Here is a 27,139-nt window from a genome sequence, read left to right on the forward strand (position 1 = left end):
TTTTGTGAGGAAATTTTCATCATTACAGCTGAAAAGAGGATGGTGTAAACATTTAAGGAATAAAAATAATATACATAAGTCCTAGTTTACTAGTTTAAATTGTGAGATTTTATGTCACATTTATGTAATACTAGTCAAACGTTTGAGCCTAAAGTATACAGCTGCTTCTATCTGAATCTAGCATAATGTTCAAATACACATCATTTTATTGCTGTGGTCACCACAGAAGTGTGTCTTTTGTGAAACTTAAACGTTTTCTCAGTTTCTACTGTAATCGGGCCTTAGATTTAAGATCTATTCTAAGCAATACTAGAATATTTTTTCCAGTGTTTAAACTTTGGTGTTTACTATAATTTTTACACTGTAATTAACTTGATTTCTGGATGCCTTTTAAATATAAATGATCTCTTTTGCAATCATCCTATAAGCTGTTATCTCTAAAATGTAACCTCAGGAGTGAAATCAGTCACAGTGTTGGAGCTGCACTAATGTAAAAGTGCATTAAATGAGTTGAACTGGACCTTTTAAACTGTTCCAGCAGCTAAAACCACCTGACTGGTGATAATCTGAGCCACAAGGAGGTAAATAATAAAAACAAAGAAGTGAGAAAATGATGCACAACCCGGGAGTGTGTGTGCGTTTGAGTGCGTGTGTGAGGGCTGGAGGAGCTGATTGTTGGAGCTCGGTGGGAGGAGCCTCGGCATCATCGTCATCGTCATCATCAGCATCCTTCCGCTGGATGCAGAGAAGCGTCAGGATGCTGCGGGTTGTGTTTGAGGCTTTCTAATCCCATCTGCAGCCACATCCCTGCTTTGTTGTCGTTGTTATTGTTGTTAGTGTTTAGTCTGCAGCCGTCATGTTTCCTTCGTGCTGCTCCAAAACGGCGGACGGCGGCGGGAAGCGGAGCTCGGTGGCGAAGCTGCTGCTCGGAGTGTTCGTGGTTTATTCTCTGCACACCGGCTGGCTGCTGAACGGGTTCCTCAACACCAAACCCTGCGACGGAGGCCGAGGAGAGACGTGCATCAGCTCGTACCTGACCGGAAGCCCCAGACTGCAGGTCAGCAGGCCCCCAATTAACACAGCACAATAAATACATTAGAATATGTTAATTAGAAATGCATCAGTTATAAATACATGAAGTAGAAATATGTTAATTATAAGTGTTTTAATTATAAATACATCAACTATAAGTATATTAGAATTGCATCAATTATAAATATATCAATTATAAGTATATTAATTATTAAATACAGAAATTGTAGATATATTCATCAGAAATGCATAAATTAGATTGAATTAAATTTGAAAAATTCATTAGAAATATATCAGTTATAAAGTCATCAATTAGAAATACATTAATTAGAAATACATTAAATAGAAATATATTAAATAGAACTATATTAATTATAAATACATCAAATAGAAATATATTAATTATAAATACATCAGTTGTAAATACATAATTTATTAATATATCAAATAGGAATATATTAATTGTAAATATAATCATCATAAATACAGAAATTATAAATACATTACTTTTAAATAAATCAGTTAGAAATCTGTAAATCTGAAATATATTACATAGAAATCTATTTATTATAAATACATCAGTTTTAAATTCATCATTTATTAATATATTAATTATAAATATATTATTTAAAAATTCATCAGTTATAAATACATCAGTTGTAAATATATTAATTATTAATACATCAATTATAAATATATTCATTAGAAATATAGTAATTGTTCTTATATTATTATAAATGCAGAAATTCTAAACATATACATTTTAAATACATCAGTTAAAAATATATAAATTAGAAATATGTACATTTGAAATATATTCATTATAAATCCCAGTCATAAATTCATCAATTAGAAATACAATAATTAGAAATATATTAAATACAAATATGTTCATTATAAGTACATCAGTTATAAATATGTCATTTATTAATATTGTAAATACAAATATATTAATTATAAAAGCATCAGTTAGAAACACCTCATTTATTAATATATTAATTAGAACTATATTCATTGTAAATACATCAGTTATAAATGTATTAATCTGTCAGTAAACTGCATGAAGCCTGAATAAAGACTAGAATAATACTGAATAATACTGGATGTTAGTTTTCTGCTCAAGTACAACAAGGCTTTCAAATATCAACAGGAGGATTAGTTATTTTATTTTATACAGAATCTGAGGCAGATGGTTTATTTTTGATAAATCTTAAATGTAGAATTAAATGATTCTGATGAAATATCAGTTTTCAGATTAGATTTTGTTCATTTTTTCAATGAAACCTCACATAAAACGCAATCAGCAATGAAGGAGTGTTTAGTTTTTAGACTGTAAAAAGTATTTCAAAGAACCTTTTCCCACCATTTATTAAAATGCAACGCTGTGAGATAAAAACATCTAATTTGCTGATTTAGATTATTATAACGGGTTTCTACTTTTTACTTATTGCTGTTGTTTGATGAAACGCGGCATTTAAAGATGCCAGCTTGAACTTTATGTGACTGTGATGAACCAAAGTGCAGATAAACTGTCTTCAGGGAATTTATCTGAGCTGAAAAACACCCAAAACCAGAACAGCAGCCAGTTTATTCTGGTGTGGGACAAAGATAAGCAGCAATCTGAACACGTTGGGTGGTTCTGGGAAATCTGGTTGAAAACTGACCTTATAAAGTTGGTAAATCCAGTAGTTGCTAAATAACAGCAGACAATACAGAAACATGATCGCTGGTCTGTTTCTGTGGACGTCTCGGTGCCTGAAGGATCCCAGAGTTCACATATGAGCTCATTTAGAATCCTGTGCTGTGATTTTCATCTATAACATTCAGCTTCAGTAGGATCTGTTAGCGGGTGGTTCGTTTTTATCAACACGTGCATCATTTTCAGGTTTACTTCATTTCTGCAGCTCTGAATGTTCTTCCTCCTCCAGATGAGTGTCTTCACCTGCCTGCTGCCTGATAACAGCCCGCTGCAGCTCGCCGTCGCCGTCGACCCGTTCGACCCTCATTCTGCCTTCCAGAGGTGAAGCATCGTTTCCTGCACGACAGATTTCAAGCCCACGTTAGAAACAACATCCACACCACCGAGCGTCCCAGCAGCTGTTATATAAAGAGCGTTAGTCAGAGAGATAATTAGGTCGCTGTGATGAGATTAAAATAACAGACGAGGTCCAGAGTTTGTCGAAGCTGATGCAGCGAAGATGAAAATATTCAAAAAAATGTTCTACTACAAAAAGTAGGCTGGTTTTTATCAAGCCTCTGAAACACTTTCTGGAGGTTTTTCTTCACTGTGGTTCATTTTTCACTGCGATCTATAGTGCTGCACCTCTACAACCGTTAGGATATGATAAAACTTAATTAAATGCTTGTGCCAGATGTTCTTCAGAAAAAACAAAATAGCAAATAATAAGACACAAGTGTGATGCATTACTGAAATAAAATAAGTAAACTTAAATTAGGCTGGAATAGAAGAGTATAAAGTAATGCTGGTGATAATACTGAGGTAATAAATAATATTACACATGATAATGAAGCTAAACAATGTAGTTTTTCTAAGTTTTTTTGTTGTTGGTTGGCAGATTTTTTCATTTCTTTACCAGAACTTCTACTTTTTCATTTTTCTACTACTATAATTACCAATCAGATAATCAATCAGCCTTTATATAAAAATGATACGAAAATTCTCTGATTTTTTCTCACGTGACTGAGCAGAACACAGTTTATTTTGGGCTAATTTTTAAATGACACGTGTAAAATAAATATCCAGATTTAACTCAGATTTAGTTCATTTCTCACTTCTTTCTGTTTTTGCATTTTCTGTCGCTTCATTTTAGCTGGAATCAACTTAAAAACATGTTTATTCTACTAAGCATGAAGAAAGTGGTAAATAAAAATACAGAAGAAAATGAGGTTCCTCCGACTCGGTGTGGTTAGTTTTGACTAAATGTTGCATTTTGGAAATTTTGACAAATAAACTGGTTTTCAGGTTCTCTCTCTGCTGTGTTCTAACCTCCACCTGTCTGCAGGACGGTCAACGTGTCTCTGCCAGAGGAGACTCGAGCCAACGGGACGCTGTTCGCTGTCGTTTACGTCCACAAAGCTGGAGTTTCTCCACTGGAGGACAGTCGGGAAGTTCACTACGCTGCTCAGCTCACCTCCTACATCCTCCCTCAGCACGCAGAGGTAACAACCAGCATCTGGATACACACCCAACATGTGTACACACAACCAACACCTGTATACTCTACTAGCATCTGTACACACAACAAGCATCTAGGCAATGCAACCAACATCTGTATAGACAACCAATATCTGATTTTTTTTTTACAAGCATCTGTATACTCTGCGAACATCTGGACAACACAGTCAACATCTGTATACTCTACTAACATCTGTAGATTCCGTTAAGTTTGACTTCAGATTATTTCTGTTTCCATCAGAAGCTCAGATCTGAGAATCCAGTGTCCCATTGGAAGCCCCACCTGTCAATCACGATGATGTCTGAGGACTTCACTTTCAACAAGGCGGGGCTTCCCAGTGATGTTCGCCGCTACATGAGAGTGTGAGTGTTTGATAGTTGCTGCAGCTGATTATTTACTGTCATGTGTGTATTAATACCATGATATCAGTATTTCATTCTGTAAAATTCTACTTCACTGTCAGTGCTGATACAACACGACTCCCCAACCTGGAGTCAAACATGCTGTTGGCAGTTTGACAGAAAATTATGAACAGAATATTTAGATAATCATGTTGAACTGGTGGTATTTCATAATTTAAAAAAATACAAACCTTGAACATGAGAAGCGTTTAAAGCTTTCAAACTTCTCAATATTCATTTACAGTAAAAGTTTTCAGTCAGGCTGAACCTTGTCTGGATATTTCATCAAAATCACTTTATTTTACACGTCTCATTTAAAAATTAAACTGTTTGCTGCTACCAACAGTCATATGAGAATAAATCTGCGAATTTTAGTATCATGTTTAAATAAAGGTTGATTGATTATCTGATCGGTAATTATTCAGTAGAAAAATGAAAAAATAGAAGTTCTGGTTGAAGAAATGAAAAGAATCTGCTAACTGACAAGAAAAACTCGGAACAAGCAATATTTTTTATTTCTACAAATGAGTCCTGGTGGAATATTGAAGCTGTGAGACCAGAAGCGGTTCTTCAGTTTGAACTTGTTGGTCTGCTCAGTTCTCAGGACGGCCGACAGATGATCTACCTTCCTCTGCTGCTGGTCAACGAGCTCAGCTGCAGAGTCAGAGACCTGATGGTGGGAAGCTGCAGATTTACAGATTTACTGGAGTTTGCATATATAAACATGTAAATTAACAAGTTTAATTCCTCATCAGGAGATCAGCAGCAGCTCCGCTCAGCTGCCTCTAACTGTGTCCTATGAAGGAATCTCTCTGAGAGGGTTCAGGTTCTGGGTCCATCTGCAGGACATGGTTTATTCCCTCCGGCAGTTCGGTGAGTCCTGAGGAGATTTAAGGGCTTTTGTTATTATTTTATGGATTATTGTGAGGACTGCACAGTGGCGTAGTGGTTAGCACTTTTGCCTTAGAGCTAGAAGGTCCCCGGTTTGTGTCCCGGCTTTCCCGGGATCTTTCTGCATGGAGTTTACATGTTCTCCCTGTGCATGTGTGGGTTTTCTCCGGGTTCTCTGGCTTCCTCCCACAGTCCAAAAATATGCTGAGGTTAATTGATTATTCTAAATGATCTGTAGGTATGAATGTGAGTGTGATTGTTTGTCTTTATATGTGGTCCTGCGACAGACTGGTGACCTGTCCAGGTGTCCCCTGCCTTCACCCTAAGCTAGGATAGACTCCAGCCCTACTGAGGATGAAGTGGTGTATAGATGATGGATGGATGGATTATTCTGAGTTAGACACACAGACACTGAACATTGAAAATTCACTTTAAACAGTTGATGCAAAAACTATTCTAATCCTGAAACTCTTCCAGGTGATTGACAGTGATTGTTTCTATTAAAAGTTTCCAGAATTTGAATGCTTAAATATGCAAATGAAGTATAATCTCAATAAAAATGCATAAAGTTGCATCAATTTCCAGAACAGAAATCTGAACTTTAGATAAAATCAATTTTTTGTGTATTTCCTGACATACTTCATGTTTTTTAAAGGGATTTTTAAAAAAAAATTATCACTCTGAAAATCAGAAAATAAGCTTTTTTCACTCTGTTTTTAGGAATCAAATGTTCTATAAATCAGCTTCTAACTGATGTGTGTTAATTGATTATTGAAGGAGTCATTTTAACTGTGTTTTCGTCCTGAATATAAACCTGAATCTCTATAATTCTGAGTTTCAGGCTTCACCGAGGAGAACATAGATGAGATTAAAGAGACTCTGGTTGGCTCCAACCTTTACCTGCTGGTGCTGACGGCGCTCATCACAGCTCTGCAGGTGAGAAAACAGTTCAGATTTAATTAAACTGCACAATAATCAAACTGATGAGTACCACCTCTGGAATGATGTGCAGATCATTAAATCATTCAAAATCAAGCCAAAGTTTGATTGATAGTGAATTTTTATTTGACCAACATGTTTCTTCTGGCTGGAAATGACATAAACAAGAGACAAAAGATGGTGGTAATGACAAAGTATATGATATTTGTATTGCATGTAGCTAAATTGTACAAAACACATGTTTGCAGTTGCAGCATTGTGTCACTTGTTTGGTTCATTTCCAGCCAGAGGAAGCTTATTGGTCAGTACAATATGAATTATTAATCATGTTTTTGGCTTGAATATGAATAATTTGAGGCTCACCTGTGTCACAAATCAAGCTTTGTAAATTAAAAATGTTTTATCTACATTTTGTGTTGTTTTTAGCTCATCTGTGAATTTCTGGCTTTAAAAAATGACATCAGCTCATGGAGGAAGAAGAAGAGCATGGTGGGAATGTCGAGGAAGTCCGGTAAGAAATAAACACCCGTCTCAGTGAATGAGGCTGATGTTTGCAGCTTTATAAAAGGACACCTTTTCTTCTTCTGTGTTTGTAGTTCTGTGGCGAAGCCTCAGCACGCTGCTGATCTTCCTCCACCTGCTGGAGGAAACCAGTCTGCTGGTTCTGCTGCCGGTCGGACTGGGAGCCTCAGTGGAGGTAATTTATCTGGAAACACGACACATCCAACAAAGATGAAAGCCTTAAACCTGTTAATCTGCATCCTGTCAGGTGTGGAAGCTGTTCAGAGTGTTTCAGATCCAGCTGCCGTGTAAAAGCAACAAGCTGCACGTGAGTATTTCCTGGAAACTCCGTCAAATCAGTTTGTGCAGGTTTGGGGTTTAAACCCGCTGCTAATGTTGCAGGTGAATAAAGTGGACGAAGACGAGAGGAGGACGCTGGAGTACGATGCTCAGGTATCTGCAGCTCTCTGCTTTATTTCAGCTTCAGGCTTCATTGGGTTTGAATTCTTCTTCTGTGGTCTTGTGTGCAGGCCTGCAGGTATCTGTCCTACCTGGTTTATCCTCTGTGCGTCAGTGGTGCGGTGTTCTCTCTGGCCTATTTACGTCAGAAAAGGTGAGACGAGCCGCAGAAATAACTCATAATTTAACTCTTTCATGAATTATAAAAACTGAGGGAGATTTATTGAGGTTAGTTAGTGCAAAGTCAGACCAAAAACGTTCTGAAATTTCCAGAACAGTCATCTGAACTTTGGATAAAATCAAGATTTTTTGTTGTGTTTTCTGACACATTTCATGTTGTTACTGGGAGAATTTTGGATATTTTCTCATGGAAAATCAGAAAATCACCAATTTTCACCATGTTTCTAGGAATTAAATGTGTATAAATCAGTCTATGACTGAACAAACAAACCTGTGAATAAAAACATTTAGAATATGAAGAGGAGTGAAAGTGGGACGTTAGGTGGATGGAAGAGCTGCTGAAGTGAACATTTCTGGCTTTTTTCTAGCATTTTTAGCTGCATAACAAACACAGTTGATAAAATAATCTTCTGCATGATTATTCTGAACAATTTCTCTCTGATCCTGTGAAAGCAGACGTATAAAAATATTATGCTGCATTCACTCTAATATTTCACCTTGATGGTGGATTATTCACATATATGTACATATATACTCACATATGTACCTTCAGTGACAGTTTTGTCTTGTTGTTTATGTTATTAGACAATAATTTTATCACAATATTAATTACCTGAAGTGTTTTTTTGTTATAATTTGGCCACACAGAGCCCTGATGAGCAGAATATGACCAATGATGTGTTTTATTTTCACTCATAGAGAAGATAAAATGACCAAAGCTATGGATTAGATTTCATTAAAGCAATGAGATACTACAGTTAATCAGAGAATATGTTTAGTATCTGTATTTTTATTGTAGAAAAAAACTTTAAAAAACATTTTACACCATGATCTATCATTTTAGATGTCGCAGGGGTTAGGGTTAAAGTAAATTAGTACAGACAAACGTCTGGAAGATTAGAGTAATTATAGTGAATAATGTGGTTTTAGTTGAAAATTCTGTCTTTAGTTTTGTTTCTTAACTAACTGTAATTAACATGAGTCTGTATTAAACCAACAGTTATTACTCCTGGTTGATCAACAGTCTGGTGACGGGTGAGTGAAGCTCATCTACGGAGTAGTTTGTCGTTAGATTCTTGTCATTTTATTTAAAATGAGCCTCTCCTGTTAGCTTGGTTCTGACTCTCTTCCCTCTGGTCCCATCAGGAGTTTATGCTTTTGGCTTCCTGTCGATGGTGCCTCAGCTCTTCATCAACCACAAGGTCTGTTCAGATTCATAGATTTATTATTTAACACATGATCTGGTTATTATTGAAGGGCGTAAATTAAAATCTAAACTCTTCTGTTGCAGTTAAGGTCTGTGAGTCACCTGCAGGGGACGGTGTTGATGTACAGGGTGAGGAAAAGTTTCTGTTCCTAATGTTTGTCTGATAATTTACCTTCTGAACCCCAAACAGCTCGTCGGTTTTTCACTCCTGTCTCATTTCTCTTCACTGTGGTTCATTTTTAAATCTAAAGTCCTGCAGCTTTATGGAAACAGAATAAGATAAGACTGATAGGCACGGCAGGCAGGATGATTCCAGAGCCGGAGCTCGGTGGTTGGGAACCTCCAGAGATGGACCAGGGTGTTCCAGGAGCAGACGGAGGGGGAATTCTGGGAGAGGTGGAGGGTGGACTGGGCTGGAGGAATCCGGGCAGCAGGGTCGACAGTCTAGACAAGAAAAACAGGATTACTACAGATTTCTCGACTAAGACAAAGTGCATGCAGCAACGGCTAGAGCAAACTGACTGCAGGAGCAGAGTTTACGATCAGGCAGGGAGTGCAGGGCGAGGCCGGTTTTTATTGCCAAGATGATTGTCAGGTGTGTCGCACCGCAGCTGCCCGGAGTTCTGTGGATGACAGGTAATTAGGAACAGGAGGCAGCTGTGGAGAACAGCTCCGCCCGGCAACAGAGGGAGAGAGAGAGAGGGAGAGAGAGAGAGAAGGAAAAAGAGATCAGGTAGGAGGAGGGAGCCCTGACACATTTCTACAAACTCTGCAGACTGAGCAGGGGAATTCTGTCACTTTTCTGTTGTTTTAGTGCCTTTTTGGTCGTTTTGTGTTTCATTTTGTCTGTTTTTTGTTTTTTTTTCTGTCTTGTTTTGGTCATTTCACATCTTAGATTGACTATGTTCCTTTTGTTGTCTTTTACATTAGATTAGCGTTTCCTTATAACCGACAAATTAGTAAGGATTAGTAAGGATGGTTCAAGGACGATAATCTAACATTTCACATCTGGTTTTTCTTGTTTCGTGTCTTTCTGTGGTGGTTTTGTCTCCTCATACTGCAGATATTCTTCTGTCTCTGTCTCCTCTCCAGACTTTTTCTCTGTCCTCTGCTCATCAGCTGTAGAAAGATGTTTCATCTTTCTAAATGTATCTTCAACAACTTGCTGCTCTGCTCACTGTTTTTGAGCCATGCTGCATTTATTTTTTGGACCCAGAAGCTTTAATTTTCTTCTCAGTCTCTCCGTAGAAACAACATTTTTGGTTAGAATTGTTGAATGACACATCAAAATGATATTGAGGAATTACTGTGATTTTAAACTTATATAACATGTGATGTTTATTTCTGTTTCTACAGTTTCTTAATGATAAATGGCTTATTTTTTCGTTTTAATATCTTTCAATCCTGCTGGTGTTTTCTGGGGTTCAGAAGGTCTCAGCGTGTTAATAAACTCGGCCAGGATTTGAGTATTCAGACTAATCGATGGGTGATTTTCTGTCCACAGGGAGTGAACACGCTGATCTCAGATCTGTGCTGCTTCGCCTCCCTCTTCTCACCTTCTGGAGGTTTTTCTTCCTCCCATCAGCTCTCCTGCTTCAGAGACGAGCTGCTGTTTCTGTTCTACCTTTACCAGCGACGGTACGATCACCTGAACGCACCACAAAGCCTGAATGCAAAGCTGTTGCTGAAACAGCTTATAACATACTCAGACTGAACAGTTTACTGATGTCAAACTTAAAGAAATCAATTAGCCAAATGCAGTTCAGTCTGGATTTGATGAAACACACGAGTCAGTGATTTGACTGATTCACGTTCCTCCTGTTGATGTTCTCTCGTGTTAATTCTCCATCACACGTTTTAAATCTCTGAATAGTGAACTGAAGCTTTACTTTAAAAAACTTGATTTAAAATGAAATCTCAGTATGTGACATGAAAAAAAATCCCATTAAATATTTTCCTAAAATTTGTCAAAATGAGTATCTACATATAAAACACATCAGACGTTATGATAAATTATTTTAAATATCTTGAACTCACACCGACATTTAGGAAGCAACACAGCAGCTCCTGTTTCTTCTTCTCTCTGCTTAAATGAATCTTCCTGCTTTATTTCATATCTTCTGCAGACATTTCGCCTCCAAACCCAGAAGAAGAGAGTCAGTTCCTCACAGCAAGAAGGTGAAAACTCAGTGAGCAGAACTTGAATGTTGAGCACAAAACTGAGCAGCCACAGCAGCTTCTGGCTGTTTGTTGGACGATGAAGTCGACTCTTCGTCTACTGATCTTCTCTGATGTCAGCCGAGTTTCATTTCAACACTTCTGATCACTTCATTCTGCTCTTGATGAACATGAGGTACATTATAAAGGATCCATAACTCCCAGCAGCTTGATCAGCATTCATCAGTAATCACCTCTAGATTAGATTTTAAGATTCATGATCCTGATGCTTCAGATTCTCCCTTTAAGGTTTACTTTGAGCTGCAGAGTCAGAACATTTATTCTGTTGGTACAGTTTAAATGTATATAAATCAGATTCAATAAACTGCATTTCTAAGAAGCTATACGGTGCTCATAATAAACCTTTTACTGCTGCATCTTTGTTTCCATTGTCATCCTGGATTTCATCTTTTGCACAGTTTTCCAAAATGCAGCTTATTTTTATTGGAATGTAAAATCACGTTTGAACATATTGCACTAAAACCTGCAGAAAGAATCAGACCTGCAGTGTGAAGCATTTTATTCTGATCTTGAAGATCTGGAATATGAATAAGTGACTCTGATGCTGCGTTCAGGCGTCCTGCGGTGAAACTGTTGAGGTGATAGAGTCACAACCTTGTTTAGAGAAATCCTCGCAGTCATTTTCAGAACTGTTTTAAAAGCCTGACTCTGTGATGTTAACAAAGAAACAAGAAGTGCTCGTTTGCTTCCTTTGACTCAATGAATGAGAAACACTGTCAATGAGCTTTTTAACAATTTCTGACTGAACTGCCTGCAAAGTAATTTACTAAGTTTTTTAAAAAGATCTGTTTTTCTTTTCATTGTTCTGCTGATGCACCTGCCTGTTGTTGTTGTTGTTTTTTTGTTTTTTTTTTAATAAAATGGAATAAACATAAACTGTAATTAAAGTTCATGTACATTGTATGGAGTGATGGAAATAAGTTGTTATCATGATATGGAGATTCTACAGCACACTGCAGGACAGTCATGTACACACGTCATGATATCTGTATAAATGAAGGAAATATGTGCCTGAAAGAGCAAAAACAAGTATTTCTGTATTAATGCAGAATTATTATTTTTGGCTGATGCTGTCGCACCGGATGGTTAGGAGGAGCTAACAGCTTGTTTTAAGGCTGCAGGGAATCAGGCCGAAGGTGGACCGAGGTTTGAGTTAATCAGTTAATCAAGTTAAATGAGGATGATCTGGACTGAGGGTCTGGTGGAACAGAGATCCTGTTGACTAAACAGCTGGATCCTGATGAAGTGAAGATGCTCAGGTGTTTTAATTCACTTTACCTTCATATAAATGAAAACAGAAATTATTAATCTTCCTGAAGGAGAAAATCTGAATCTGTTTAAAGCTCCTGCATGTTTTAATAAAAATATGAATCCATAAGACATGCTGCTGTATCAGTGTTCTGTCTCATCCTTGAAAATGAAAATGTCTGTCAGTGGAGACCGACTGGTTTATGATGGAGCGGTACGGTGGTTCAGTGGTTCTCACTGTGGCCTCACAGCTAGAAGGTTCTGGTTAGAACCTGGTTCTGGTCTTTCTGTGTGGAGTTTCCATGTTCTTCCTGCTGGGTTCTGACCGGATTCTCCAGTCACCGAAGTCAAAGCAGTTTCTTTAATTCTTGCAGCAATGAGACAAGCCTCACACAGAGGTACAGGGTTGTCTGGATATTAGATTCTGAAGTACACATTTATATACAAGTTACACGACAGCTGGACACTTTATCATAAATGCTCTTGATTTCGCCTCATGACTGCCTGATAACAAGCAATCTGATTCAGCAGCTTTTAAAGCAACTTCAGCTTCTTATTATCAGTATAACAAACCACATTTTCTAACACCCCCACAGTCCAAAGTCATGCTGAGGTTAACTGGTGATTCTGAACTGTCTGGGCTGTCTGATGGATTGTTACCTGTCCTGGTGAACCTTCACTCCGCCCCCCACAACCCTACAGAGGATTAAGAGATGGAGAGATGATTGATGAATTTATTTTCATTTAAATAGAGCACATAAGAGAAAATTAAGAAAAGTTTATTCTGTCCTTCATGTGTTTAGTGTTTATCTTTAAAAGTAGTCGTCCCATTAAAATCTAAATAAAACCTGTCTCTATGAGAGGAACTTTAATCACAGCTACAACCTGAAAAACCCTGCAGAATCAACATGAAGCAACTTTTATGTTACCTCCAGTTGTCGTTTTAGTTGTTTTTAAAGTTTTAACTCTCTGGTTTATGTATTTAATTGTAATGTAAACGAGACCTGAAACCTGGAAGTATTTCAGTGAGTGAATGAATGAATCTCCTGTCATTCTTCAGTCCAGGTGGAGCTGAACATACTGACATCATGACATCAGGTGTGTCAGCAGCTAAAGAAGCTTTGGTCTGACTGACAGCAGATAAACAGAGTGAAGTATCTGTGAAACCAGAACGAGGAGCAGGAATGTTGTCGCTGGGTGGAGCGGCTTCTTTAAAACAACAGAGCAGCAGGTTGAACCGCAGAAGGACTGTAACCTGAAGAAGATGCTGCTCGTCTTCCTCCTCCTCTGCCCAGGTGAGTTCACCTCAGACTGTTCAAACTGCAGCTTTACTGACAGAAGGTTTTACATTCAGTCTGTCAGAGTTAGAGAATAACTGTTAATATCAGTTCATCAAAGCATCCCCATATTTAATCTGCATGTGTATCTAAATCACATGTGCTAAAAGACAACATGGATTCTTTTGTGCATGAATGCAACAGTTTGAATGTTTAAAAAGATAATTTAACGAGTGAACTAAAACCACAAAGAACTGGTTGTGGAAGAGACAGTGTTACTGTGGGTTTAAACAAATTAGATATTTGTATTTTGCCAAAGAATTTCCTCTAACTTTAATTTTTCTGACTCTGAATTGTTTATACATGATTAAATTTATTGATATTTTCCACATTTATTAAGATTTTTGGCAGTGAGTTTACTAAGATGAGTTGGCTGTAACATAAAGTTTGCTAAAGAACATAAAAAGAAGCCTTATGAATGTTGGAGAAAATTCTTTGGTCAGATGAAAATAAATTAATTGGGCTCAGATGGAGTCCAGCATGTTTGGTATGAATCTGACCAGGACTACCACAGAAGCTGCAGAGGTTTCAGATATTTCAGATTGTTGATTGTGATGAGTGAAGCAGAACAATAAACTGGGAGGTTCAGTTCGTTTCCTCCTTTATAATTAAATCCACCAGACAGACGAGTTCTGACAGCTCTGGGAGTCTCTGTCTTTCTATTTATAGATATTTTTTCTTGCTGACTTTATGGTTCATCATGAAGGTCTCCAGTCTGTAATTTTCTCTGCATAAGAATCCAGTCAGACTGAACAGATCTAATAAATCGCAGTCTGTTAGAAGTAAAACGTGCTTTTTAATTTTGGCTTTAGTTGATTTGAATGCAGACTTTCAGGAGCCTCATGTTGTTACAGACTCATCAGACCTTGTTCCAGTCAGCCGGTTCTGTCGAAATGATCACATCTTAGTATCATTTCTAAAAAAGACTCAATGCGAAATTTCAGTTTCAGTAAATCCTCCACATAAAGTATCTGAACTATCTGAGGTCTGTGTTAAAGCAGATCAGTGGATGAAGGAATAGAATGATCAGCTTCATGTACAGAAATTTTAAATACTGATGTGATAAACACTCAGACATGTTAGTCTTTCCTCAGACCTCTGAATCTGCTCCTGTCGTGTTTCTAAATCACTCAGCAGCTTTAATAATGAATAATAGTGTCTGAAGTCTGACTGTGTTGTTCTTAGGTGTGGTTCTGTCACTGGACTGTTATGTGTGCAGCTCCTCAGCCACCAATGAAGAATGTAATCAGAGTACTCAGGAGTGTCAGCTGCCGCTCGACACCTGCATGACTGTCATCGACACGTTGGGTAACAACAGCACACCTCAAACACCAGCAGTAGTAGAGAAACCTGCTGCCTTTATGTCAGAGGTTTGGATTCAATAGGCTTTATTAGTCGCATGAAATGTAAAGTGACTGTTGTCAAGGCTGAGCAATAAAATAAAAACAGAAAATTACAAAACGTCACAATGTCATAAATAATGAATTGGATCTTAAAGTGTGTGTGTGTGTGTGTGTGTGTGTGTGTGTGTGTGTGTGTGTGTGTGTGTGTGTGTGTGTGTGTGTGTGTGTGTGTGTGCATAGACCTACATGTCATCTACACATTTAGGTTTATTTGATAATGGAAGCGTCTCGGCCCAGTTGAGCCTCTGACTCTGTAGAAATCAGGACTGTGGGGATAAATAACTGGGTGTCTGCTGTCCAGGTAACCTGAAGGCCATCGTGAAGCAGTGCTCCAGCAGAGCCACCTGCAGAGGAGCTGCGTCCACGGCTTCGGTTGACTCGGCTGGAAACGGAAACGCCGTGAGCTGCTGCAACACCCACAACTTGTGTAACTTCAGCAGAGTCGACTCGACGCACAAACACACAACGCTGCTGCTGACGGTGTGCATTTTACTGCTGCTGATGCACAACTGAACCACAACCTGCTGTGAATAATGGATCCTGTAAATACTGTTTATTAGATGTGCTGCAGTTATATTCCAGTATTGATCATAGTGATAGATAATTCTTTATCAATGTGATCAATACTGAAATATACACAATTATTATAATCCAGTATTTATCATATTTATACTTCTTGTTGTAAAGAAGCTGCATTCAGGCTTCCAGCACTTATATTTATATAAACTGAAACACCAGCAAACTTCTGTTAAAGATATAAAACTTGCTGTTACTCACAGCAGTGAGTTTCTGCACCTGATGACACAATAAAGGGCTGATAAAATAATGCTGAGATGGATTTTTGCTGATGCTGATAGTTTTTTCTACTAACTGCAGAGAACATCTGGTCTCTCCTGTAGTGGATTAAACATTATTTTGCCTCATCTTGTCACGGTGCAGACATAAAATGCAATGATTTTCAATTGTACATAATAAGTAAATTACATTAACATTTTTAAAACTGTAAACTTTTAACCTGAGAGATTGTATCTGAGAGTCACTTTTCATTTTGGGCCAATATCTTTACTTTAAATATGGACGATGATGCTGAGATCATCCTGCATCCTGACTAGAATCAACCTTTTTTTCCAGGTAAAACACTGTAATATTGAAAACAATAAAGGAGAATTATTTTTTTTGTCATGCATGTAGGTGTAACTCCTCTAAATGTCATTCTTTGAAAACAATACCTCTTTATGAAACAGTTGACAGGAAACAAGTTCCTCGATCACTCTGGTCAAATGCAATTTTTGTTCTGGAGGTTTATTAAAGAGCCCATACAGCATTAAACTTTTGGTGGTATTTTCTTTTCTTTTATAGCTTTTTTGTACATCTTTATGGTCTTAAAAAGCCAAAAAACATACTTGTATTTAGATAACACTGCTCCATACCTTAAATCACACCTAAAACACCTGGTTTGAAGTCCAGGCTTTTCTTCTGTCACTCGTCTACATCATCATGTTACACATTTACAAAATACTCACCTGGTTGTTAGTGTTTCAGAGGAAGGTGCAGCTGTAATGTAAAATGTGACAAGAGTGATGTGTGATTCTACATTAAAGTATGAAAATATTAGTTGATCCTAAAAATACAATCATGAACCTGAAACCCTGTGTAAAATATGAGGCTCACTTAGATGGAAAATAAAATGCTCTACATTTGAATAAAAACTATATAACTACAGGAGCTGCTGGTATAAAATGGATGGGAAGAGGAGAAACTGATTTCGTCATTGTTTTATTTCATTGTTTTTTCCTCCTATTTGACAGGATGGCTGCTTGAGCCCAGAAGACAAAATAAAAACCAGTGTTTACTAGTACGAGTTCTGTACAATTGACCAGTGATACACACCAGTATAGCTTACAATATACCAACATGAGCAGATTTACACAACAACGAGGAGATAAAATAGATTGTTTTGTTTGTTTTTTGATTTTTTTTCATATTTTCATCCCCATAACACCCAGATATCTGATAGTTTCTTTGCTGGCTAAACATGGGAGTCACATCTGGGTAAAATAGGATTAAAAAAGTTAGGATGTGTGGTTTTATTTTTTTTATGTTTTTTTGGTGCTGTGCAAATATGCTCTTCTCTGTACCAGTATACCATGCTACACCAGTACGGTCACCAGGATAATTCATATAGCAAGAAGTCATTATGTGGCTCCATATTAACATCTGCGGTTTTCTCAGTTCAGTGTTTTGAGTTCCAGTCATGTGGCTCCACATTTCATGTGTTTGTTTCCCTGGGGGCATTTTAAAGTGTGACACCTGACGGAAACTGGAACTCTGAGCACAAAGGTTCCAGGTGTAGGTTTGTGTGTGTCACTGGTGGGTGGCTGGACAGGTAAAGGTGTGACACTCTTATGAGGAACATCTGAATAATATTGGGACTACAGAAGAAAGAAGCAAAGCTCAGTGACCAGTCTGAGACACGAGAACCTTCTCTTCACAATAAACCATCAAATCCACGACTTTCTGACTGCTGGGATTGAATATCTGCTTGTTTTCAGCACAGAGGAAGAAGGAGAAGAAGATGGAGGAGAAGAAGAAGAAAACAGCTTAAAACAACAAAAACATGGAGCCAGCCAATAAAAAAAGGTGATTTTAGTGTTCACCCAGACAGAGTTGGATTCTTCACATTTGGAGTCTTTAAATCTGCTCAGAGAGGAGCTGAGGAAGACTGAGAAGAAGGAGAAGTGAGTGAAACAGGAAGTTTCCTGGTCCTCCCTCCGTCTCCTCTGTGTGATCTGAGTCTATAAATAAAAGCTGGTGAGACGGAGGGAACCCAGGATGGGATGGAGACCAAGAATAGTTACTGTGAGTTTTCTGGTTGAAACATCCACCTGAACCCGGAGAGGAAACATCTGGTTGTGGTGAGGAAGGAGTTCCGTACCAGCCGTCATAAAGGTGCTGATGTAAAGTCCTTCTCTCTGAAGCTTCATGCACGTTGCAGATCGATGGTTCTGCCTAAAAGCTGTAAATCCACTCGATGTCCCTCCCACTGATTAAACCTCTGAGTGGATCTCGGGCCCAGAGCTGCAGTTTGTTCCTCTCTTCCTCCAGTCGTCACTGTGTTCCAGTCCAAAGAGAGCGAAGCTGCCAGTCCCTGATTCAGGAAATGTTTTTGCTCTGTTCTTAGGTGATAAAGTCACAGTGGCGTGATTTGAATCCAGATTCTGATGGTTCTCTGGTCACTAATCCAGAGTCTGGAGCTCTGCCCCGCCAACAGGAACCACCGTGATGCTGCTGTTGGTCAGCTCGGCCGGCAGGGGGCTAATGTGGGCGGGACTGGGCCATCATCTTCAGCCGTGATTGGTCGATGACGTCCAGCAGGTTCTTGGCGTCGACGGCGAGAGCGTGAGCAGCCGTCAGCATCTGCTTCTTGTAGTCCTGCTGCAGGCTGAGACACAGCAGAGAAACAGGAAGTAAATATACTGTTAGGAGCAGGGAGGTGATGATGCAATCAACCTGTGGCGCCCCCTTGTGGTAGCATCAAAAATGAGAAAATTCTGCACAGATTACTATCACTTAAAGTTTTACCAAATTGTTTGTTTCTTAAAAGTGCAATAAATAAGATGTTAATGAATATAGCATCAAAAAACAGCTGCTATATAAAGATATAATGGCATAAAGCATCATCACATTCCCTTTCAGCTTCTCTGGTCATGCATGTGAGTCCCTCTCTTTGAAACTGTTGGTCCTCCTTTAGAAAGACGATATACAGGGTGTCCCAAAAAATCTGACATCATTTCGTCACCTAATAATTTGTTTAAAATTTGTTTTCTCTTTTTGCTCAGAAAAGTGCAATCATTTTTATTTTTCCGCATTCAGGAATAGACATGCCGTTTACTGCAACAGAAAGGTGTTCTGTGTATTGAAGTACACCCAAGCTCAGTCAAATGTGAATGCGCAATGTCAATTTGTTAGAAAATTTCATAAACAAGCGCCAACAAGAAAGCAGATTTGGAAGTGGTAATTACCAATTACGTGGACAAATTACCATCAAATTACCACCCCCCAGAATTTTCCATTTGAAATTTGTAGAAAAAAACATTTTATGTCCAAAATAAACACTTCTCCTGACCATGTAGTCACTCCGATACGGACATCTCAAATGATGTAAATTTTTTTGGGACACCCTGTATATTATATACTATAAAACTCTGGGTGTAGGTGGATCCCTAAAAATTCAAAGAATTTCAGAGCAAAGTATTATCTTCTTGTTATTTATCTAATTTATGTGAACTTGTTTTATTCAGCTCAGTTTTAGGTCTCTGCTGCTGTTTGGAGGCTCTTCTCCGCTCGAGTCCATTTCTCTACAGATTTTTATTTTTTATTTCTAAACTCGGTTCAGCTTCAGTCTTGTTACTTCGCTCCAAACCTCCTCCTACAGCTTTCAGAAAACCTATAAAATTTTATTTTAAAATGTGTGGGTCGGTCTGCAATAGTGTGCTATGACTTTTGGCAGTGAAAAAACTGTGTGCGCATCGAAATGAATAGGAAGTTGGCTGGACAGCTGCTAAAACCAGCCACCTTTGGATCCCTGTAGCTCAGACAGATTCTATAGGAGAAACTGAAATTGTAGAATTTTCATTCAAAGTTTAAACAGGTCACAAGGCTTTAAATGACATTCATCTAAATCCACATTTTGATATCTTTTACAGTTTTTATGCAGTCGCAGCTTCATGAACTTTTGGTAAATTCAGATTTACCCTGTTTAATGTATTTTATGAAGGTAGGGTGCGATGAGTTCTGTTGACTCTTGTGCACATAAACCTTTCCTAACTTACAACATACAAATGAATAAAAACAGCAGGGGAACATGTAAGATTGGATATACAATGATGTTGTTGGTATGTTTAGTCTCTGTGTTGGTTCCGGTACCAACCTGGTCATCACATATTGTTGGGCTAGCTTCATCTTCCCAATCAGCTCTGCCAGGTCAGAGTTCAGCAGCTTCTGGGCCATTTCAATCTGTGGAAGGAAACCCGTCATTCATTCAGCTGAAGATATAGACCATATCAAATCATGTGAGTGTGTTTATAATGTTAGTAAAATGTGCGTTTTGACCTCTCGATGTGTGCTGGCAGGAAGTTGAGGTAGAGTCTCATCCACTGTGGCCAATAACGTCCTCAACGCCAGACCCACATCCTGGAAATGACAACACACACGTTCAGTTTTCACAACAACCAGTTAACCTGATAAATACAAATACAGGATTCCTTCATGTGGTTTAAAGAACAGACCAGAGACATCACGACTTCCTGCATTTTTACTTTAAGAGCAGAGAGAGTCCAGCTACAGGTGAATCACAAATTATTCATCTTTAAATCCTCTGGACAGTGAGAAGCAGCAGTGAGTTTCCTCCGTCACCTTGACCATGGGAACGTATTCCTCCGGAGGCGCCGGCTGAATCCTGCTCGACATCTCGATCACAGCTTTGACCAAACCCGTCACGTTCTCGTACACCTTGTCGTTGGAGCGGTCGAGGTTGGCGGTGGGAGGCGGGCTGATCTCCTGAGGCTGCAGCTGACCAACGACAGGAGAGGAAGCGGTGAGTGACGGGTTCAAGAAAGAACAAATAATCAAGAGAGAAGCGTGACGACTGACGGTGGCAGAAAACCAGCAATGAGCTTCTCAAATGATTCATGACCAGAGCTGACTGTGTGGATCTGCAGGATTACCGAGATGTAAATAAAAAATGTGTTGATTGACCAAAGACTGGAGTCATGAAGGAAAATAAGCAGATTAATGAGGAAGTGAGTGAATGGATATGTGCAGGTTATGTTTTCACCTTGACATGCTTTGATTTTAACCCTCTGGACCCCAAAACCTGCCAGCTGGTTCATCATCATTAAATTTATTTTTTTAAATTTTTTTATTAAAGCCAGAAACTGTAAAAACACAAAGAATTATTGAGTTTTCATCCAGCAGCAAAACTGCGGGAAAAATTGCTTCAAATTCTATTTTATTAACTCAGAAACAAAACCTACTGGATCAAAAAAAAAAAAAATAATGTTGCATGGCTCAACAACAGTAAAGAGAGGAGCAAGTTGTTGGAAGATGCATTCACTATGATAGAACATCTTTCTACAGCTGATGAGCAGAGGAGAGAGAAAAAAAACTGTTTATAGAGGTTATAGAAATGTAAAGAGTTCCATGTTGACTCTAACTTGTTAATTCAACTTTCATCTTTTTTATTTTTCCTAATTTTCATCATTCTGTGTCCTACTGACAAAAGACAATTCTGAGTTCTCTCTCCTTCTTTATGTTCTTCAGTTTCCATGGAGATGCAGGATTTTAAATTGAAAAATGAGCTACGGCGAAGAAAAATGAGACAGAAGCAAATAAAGCACAGAAACTGGTTGGAGTTCAGAGGGTTAAAAAGTCATAACAGACAAATCCTATTCAGATTAGTTCTCTATTCTGGCCACTAGATGGCAGAGTCACACTGTCTCTCATACAGATCAGCTCAGGATGAATTTATTTCATACCAGATCTTCACTGACATAAACCGACATAAACCAGCTCTTCTCATCTTCTTCTGCCTCACATCATCTTCACTGTCAAATACCTTCTCTTGTCTGAATCCATGTATAAAATATAATCACATCTGAACTCAACCCTCTGCCTCCTCTCATCATAAACTCATTTCACTCACCACCTACTGGCCTTAAAGAACAAACAGATGACGGAAAAACATCCCAAATGTCATAAATGGAGGAGAAACTGAATAATCCCCACAGAGAGCAGCAGAGATGATCTTAAAGACTTCCCACGTAGCTTAGAAAAACTGTGGTTTAATTAGTTGAAAATAATGTTCTCTATACGAATGAAAGCAACTAGATGTGGATGTTAGCTCAGAGGAGAGGGAGACAGCAGGATGAATTAAGGTGTTTAAATGCTGTGATTGGCTGGACGGACGGAGGAATCAGACGAAGACCAACAGAGAGCACACTCAGTGAGCTGCTTACCCTCCAGGGCTACAGGTCAACATGAGGCAGGAGGAGGAAGAGGAGGAGGAAGAGCAGCCAGAGGGAAGAAGATAAAAAACATTAACGCTCTAAAACATGCAATGTGCACATTAGGTCAAAGCAGTATCCTGGCATGAGCAGGTACAGGTTTAATACAGCTGCTGTGTACATTTAGTGGTGTCTGTTGTTTAAATGTAGTGTATATGTTGTGCATTTGTTGTGTATGTGTAGTGTATATGTTGTGCACACGTTGAGTATATATTGTGTATTTGTTCTGTAAATGTAGTGTATATGTAGTGTGTACATGGTGTATATGTTGTGTACATGTTATGTATCTGTTGTGCATATGTAGTGTATACGTGGTGTATGTGTAGTGTACATGTTGTGTATTTGTTGTGTATATGTTTTGTATTTGTTGTGTACATGTTGTATATTTGTCATGTATATGTTGTGTACATGTATATTTGTTGTGCACATGTAGTGTATGTGTTGTATATTTGTTGTGTATTTGCTATGTATATTGTGTGTATGTTGTGCATTTGTCGTGCATATGTAGTGTATACGTGGTGTAGGTGTAGTGTATCTGTTGTGTGAATGTATCTGTTGTGTGTATGCATCTGTTGTGTATATGCATCTGTTGTGTGTCTATATCTGTTGTGTGTCTGTATCTTTTGTGTGTATGCATCTGTTGTGTGTATGCATCTGTTGTGTGTATGCATCTGTTGTGTGTATGCATCTGTTGTGTGTCTGTATCTGTTGTGTGTCTGTATCTGTTGTGTGTATGCATCTGTTGTGTGTATGTATCTGTTGTGTGTATGCATCTGTTGTGTGTATGCATCTGTTGTGTGTATGCATCTGTTGTGTGTATGCATCTGTTGTGTGTATGTATCTGTTGTGTGTATGTATCTGTTGTGTGTATGTATCTGTTGTGTGTATGTATCTGTTGTGTGTATGCATCTGTTGTGTGTATGCATCTGTTGTGTGTATGTATCTGTTGTGTGTATCTGTTGTGTGTCTGTATCTGTTGTGTGTCTGTATCTTTTGTGTGTATGCATCTGTTGTGTGTATGCATCTGTTGTGTGTCTGTATCTGTTGTGTGTATGTATCTGTTGTGTGTATGTATCTGTTGTGTGTATGTATCTGTTGTGTGTATGTATCTGTTGTGTGTATGCATCTGTTGTGTGTCTGTATCTGTTGTGTGTCTGTATCTTTTGTGTGTATGCATCTGTTGTGTGTATGCATCTGTTGTGTGTATGTATCTGTTGTGTGTATCTGTTGTGTGTCTGTATCTGTTGTGTGTCTGTATCTTTTGTGTGTATGCATCTGTTGTGTGTATGCATCTGTTGTGTGTCTGTATCTGTTGTGTGTCTGTATCTTTTGTGTGTATGCATCTGTTGTGTGTCTGTATCTGTTGTGTGTATGTATCTGTTGTGTGTATGCATCTGTTGTGTGTCTGTATCTGTTGTGTGTATGCATCTGTTGTGTGTATGTATCTGTTGTGTGTCTGTATCTGTTGTGTGTATGTATCTGTTGTGTGTATGCATCTGTTGTGTGTCTGTATCTGTTGTGTGTATGTATCTGTTGTGTGTATGCATCTGTTGTGTGTCTGTATCTGTTGTGTGTCTGTATCTTTTGTGTGTATGCATCTGTTGTGTGTCTGTATCTGTTGTGTGTATGTATCTGTTGTGTGTATGCATCTGTTGTGTGTCTGTATCTGTTGTGTGTCTGTATCTTTTGTGTGTATGCATCTGTTGTGTGTCTGTATCTGTTGTGTGTATGTATCTGTTGTGTGTATGCATCTGTTGTGTGTCTGTATCTGTTGTGTGTATGCATCTGTTGTGTGTCTGTATCTGTTGTGTGTATGCATCTGTTGTGTGTATGTATCTGTTGTGTGTATGTATCTGTTGTGTGTCTGTATCTGTTGTGTGTATGTGCACCTTGACTCCATCGTTGTAGCTGTCTCCAGTACTCAGGCAGGCCAGGCCCATCTGGCTCTGGGCTCCGGGTCGAGGAGGTTTCTTTGGGGGTGCTGCATGCTCTGCAGGAGACGGTACATAAAACACTAATTAGTTCTACTCACAGTTTTATAGAAGTGCACTTAGAATGTTTGGACCGATTCTGTCTTGGCTACCGAGCAGCTCCAGTCTTTGTTTGTATCATAAACTACAGCTGCATTGTTCAGGACGTCAGATATTTAATCAGTGAACTATCTCATGTTAAAATTCACCAGAAATAAACTGCTTGGACCAGACTCTGTAAATGACACTTGTGATCAGATCCACAAACTGTAAAACTGAAAGAATTTGTCTGATTTTATACTTTGTGACAGTCCTTGAACTCATTGTGTGTGACATTCGAGTCAATCAGGAAAATTAACCAATGCTTGGATGAAAATTGCGGTATTTTATCAAAACCATGTTATTATAAGTGTCTCATTTAAAAATTCACCAAAAATAAAGTGTTGCCACCAGATTAAGCTGAAAGATAAAACTAAGAATGCTGTTCTCCATGAGTGAATCAGCAGCAATCAGCAGTTATGAGTGACAGAAGTTGAGGGACTTTTTGACTGAACTGGGTTGAGCTGCAGGTTGTGTAATAAGAAGACAAGCGTGGAAAAAGTTATGGAGATTGAGAAGAAAATAAAAGTAATAAAAATAAATGCAGCATGGCTCAGAAATGGTGAGCAGAGGAGCAAGTTGTTGGAAGATACATTCAGTATGGTGAAACTTTCTACGAAATATCTTAGTTATTGTGAGCTTTTTAGATTTTTTTGACAATAAAACAAATTCATGTTTTGTTCTCTTTTTTTTCTGTTTTTTTTTTACTGCTCAGAAGACATGTTTGAGGTTTCTCCTTGTTAACTATGGTTCTAGTTCTAACAGCTTAAAATCACATTTTCTGACTGGTTCTGGACCAATCCATCTGTTGATATAAAACTATGAAGTCTCCTGCAGACTCCTCCCACTGTGAACCCATTTCAACCTGAATGGTTTTCTGTTTTCTATCTTCTCCATGCTGTGAGCAACAACATATTGAGCCTGACATGCTGTCTGTCCAGATAAACTGAGGTCGGTTTGCTCAGTAGCACAGTTCACGACCAGATCTGTCAGATTGAGGCAGCAGACTGTAAACTCTGCAGACCAGCGCTGACAGAAACACTGACATGGAAGCAGAGACAGACAGAATGTGTAGAGAGAACAGAGCTGTGGAAGGACAGACTCACAGAATAAAACTAAGTGGTTAAGTGTAATTATGGAGGGCTGGTCTATTACCTGGTTTGCCAACGGGCTGGTATATGTGCTGGTTTCCTGTCTGCACAAACAAACAAACAACAAACAAAACATCGGGTTAGCAAATGCACATCACATATATAATCAGAAGCTTTGCAGGAAATTAGAACTTCACAAGCAGAAACCAGCAGCAGCCTGAAAAATGTCGGGAATCCAAGTTAATGTTGTCGTCACACGACACCAAGGCTCAGAGGGAACGTTTCCAGCTTTGTGTTGCTGATGTTAACTAAACAGCGTTTCCTTTGTTAGAGCTCCGGTTCAGAACTGGGAGAGAATCCTGCAGCCAGTCTTCATGATTTGACGCCACAAACTCTCCGAGTGGTTCCAGACCCACATATTTACTTTGTTGTATTACTGCTGCATCTTTGTTGTTTTCTCTGTGTGAGAAAACTGCAGTGAGGACTGGAAAGCCTCGGTGCCGTCGCAGTGTTGAGGCCTGACAACCACCGACACCCAAAAATACTCCACTACTGCAATTTACACACACATACATGCATGCAAAAACCAGGGAGATTTTCCCACCACAAACCACAACCATTCAATGGGAGGAGGAGGACAAGCAGTGCGATGAATTACAGAGACGGAAATATCTCCAGACTGCTGCAACAACTGCTGCTGGCAGCAACATGCAACTCTGAGAAGTTTGGATAAAGTCCCACAGAATCTCTGACCAACAACATGATGTAGATCTAAGATGAAGAAACTAAATCAGTGGAGGGAAACATTAGTCTGGTAAGAAGACAGAAGAAGTGACGAAGTTAGGTTTCAGCACCACCTGAGTGTCAACAGCAGGTTCTGCAGGAGTTGCTGTGCAGATCACTGAACTTATATTACAGAGTGATTTAAAAATGATGTGGTTTCTCTCCTAAGGGATCATTAAAGTTAAAAAAAAAAAAAAAAAAATCGACTTTGTCTTTCACACACAAACAACTGTTTGGTTTCTAAAGCGTCACAGAACAGTGAAAGTACAACTAAACAGTCTGACAGTTTAGAACGGTAATTAAAAAAATAAATCACCAGAATTACAACAGTTATCAGATTCAGAAAATGTAAAAACTGAAAAAAAATTGGGCAGATTTAAACTTTATGACAGTCCTTGAACTCCTCATGTGTGTTGTACAGCTCTATCAGGAATATTAACCAAGTCTTGGGTTAAATTAATCAAAATCGTTTTATTTTGCGTCTCATTTCAAAATTCACCAAAGTTGTAAAAAACTCAAAATTCCGTGCAAAGATGAAGCCATGAGTGAATCAGTAGCAACCAGCAGTCACGAGTGATAAAAATTCTGGGACTTTTTGACTGAATTGGGTTGAACTGCAGGTTGTGTAAGAACAGAGCGGAATCATTCTGACCAGAGAACTTTTCTTCTTCATGTTGTTCTGTTTCCATAGAACTGCAGGACTTTAGATTGAAAAATGAAGCACAGAGAACAAAAATGAAACAGAAACTGCACAGAAACTAATACTTGGGGTTACAACAGGTCAACTGCTTGTTTTCCCATCCAGCAGTAGAAAACCCAAAGATATTCAGTTTACCACAAAATCAGTCCTCATCGATTTGACAAAGCTGAATCTGTTTGACATTTGTGTCTGAAAATGCCTTCAAATCAATAATCAAAATAGTTGTTTCTGAAAGGAAATTAATTTTACAGTCAGTTACTAAACAAATGATTTCAGCTATAAATGCTCCAACAGTCAACACTGGTCAGATCTCCTCTAGTGGTGATCTTCACTGTATTAAAACTACAAACAGACTCAGGAACTACAGACCACCAGTAGGAATCTGTGATCAACACTGGG

The 27,139-nt window shown here is 38.5% G+C and overlaps 2 protein-coding genes across 15 annotated transcripts in view; one reads left to right on the forward strand and one right to left on the reverse strand.

The window, feature by feature from the left end:
- Positions 1-724: 724 nt before the first annotated feature.
- Positions 725-12,425, forward strand: LOC111579835 (lipid scramblase CLPTM1L-like). Its single transcript, XM_023287331.3, has 17 exons — positions 725-1,057; positions 2,961-3,052; positions 4,056-4,212; positions 4,470-4,591; positions 5,228-5,306; positions 5,386-5,503; positions 6,363-6,457; positions 6,887-6,971; positions 7,057-7,157; positions 7,230-7,289; positions 7,364-7,414; positions 7,492-7,574; positions 8,601-8,635; positions 8,747-8,802; positions 8,892-8,936; positions 10,312-10,445; positions 10,934-12,425. The coding sequence occupies exons 1-17, from the start codon at positions 857-859 to the stop codon at positions 10,998-11,000; spliced, it is 1,581 nt and encodes a 526-aa protein (XP_023143099.1). The 5' UTR covers positions 725-856; the 3' UTR covers positions 11,001-12,425.
- Positions 12,426-16,793: 4,368 nt separating this feature from the next.
- The window catches only part of LOC111579833 (focal adhesion kinase 1-like), a 72,175-nt gene continuing 61,829 nt past the window's right edge, over positions 16,794-27,139 (reverse strand). For all 14 annotated transcript variants that reach the window (XM_055013567.1, XM_055013566.1, XM_055013569.1 and 11 more), the window contains 6 exons: positions 25,322-25,361; positions 23,987-24,087; positions 20,449-20,604; positions 20,146-20,226; positions 19,964-20,049; positions 16,794-18,475 (listed from right to left, as the gene is read on the reverse strand). In XM_055013567.1, coding sequence (XP_054869542.1) covers positions 18,349-18,475; positions 19,964-20,049; positions 20,146-20,226; positions 20,449-20,604; positions 23,987-24,087; positions 25,322-25,361 — 591 coding nt within the window. In that variant the 3' untranslated portion in view covers positions 16,794-18,348. The remainder of the gene's footprint in view (positions 18,476-19,963; positions 20,050-20,145; positions 20,227-20,448; positions 20,605-23,986; positions 24,088-25,321; positions 25,362-27,139) is intronic.

The sequence above is a fragment of the Amphiprion ocellaris genome, chromosome 9, assembly GCF_022539595.1.
Source record: "Amphiprion ocellaris isolate individual 3 ecotype Okinawa chromosome 9, ASM2253959v1, whole genome shotgun sequence".
In the NCBI taxonomy this organism is placed as follows: Eukaryota; Metazoa; Chordata; class Actinopteri; family Pomacentridae; genus Amphiprion; species Amphiprion ocellaris.

Excerpts from the sequence above, each read along its gene's own strand:
- LOC111579835 (XM_023287331.3), top strand. The coding sequence starts at position 857 with ATGTTTCCTTCGTGCTGCTCCAAAACGGCGGACGGCGGCGGGAAGCGG. Across the intron at positions 3,053-4,055 it reads CCTCATTCTGCCTTCCAGAG|GACGGTCAACGTGTCTCTGC; the intron begins GTGAAGCATCGT and ends ACCTGTCTGCAG. Across the intron at positions 8,803-8,891 it reads AGCTCTTCATCAACCACAAG|TTAAGGTCTGTGAGTCACCT; the intron begins GTCTGTTCAGAT and ends CTTCTGTTGCAG.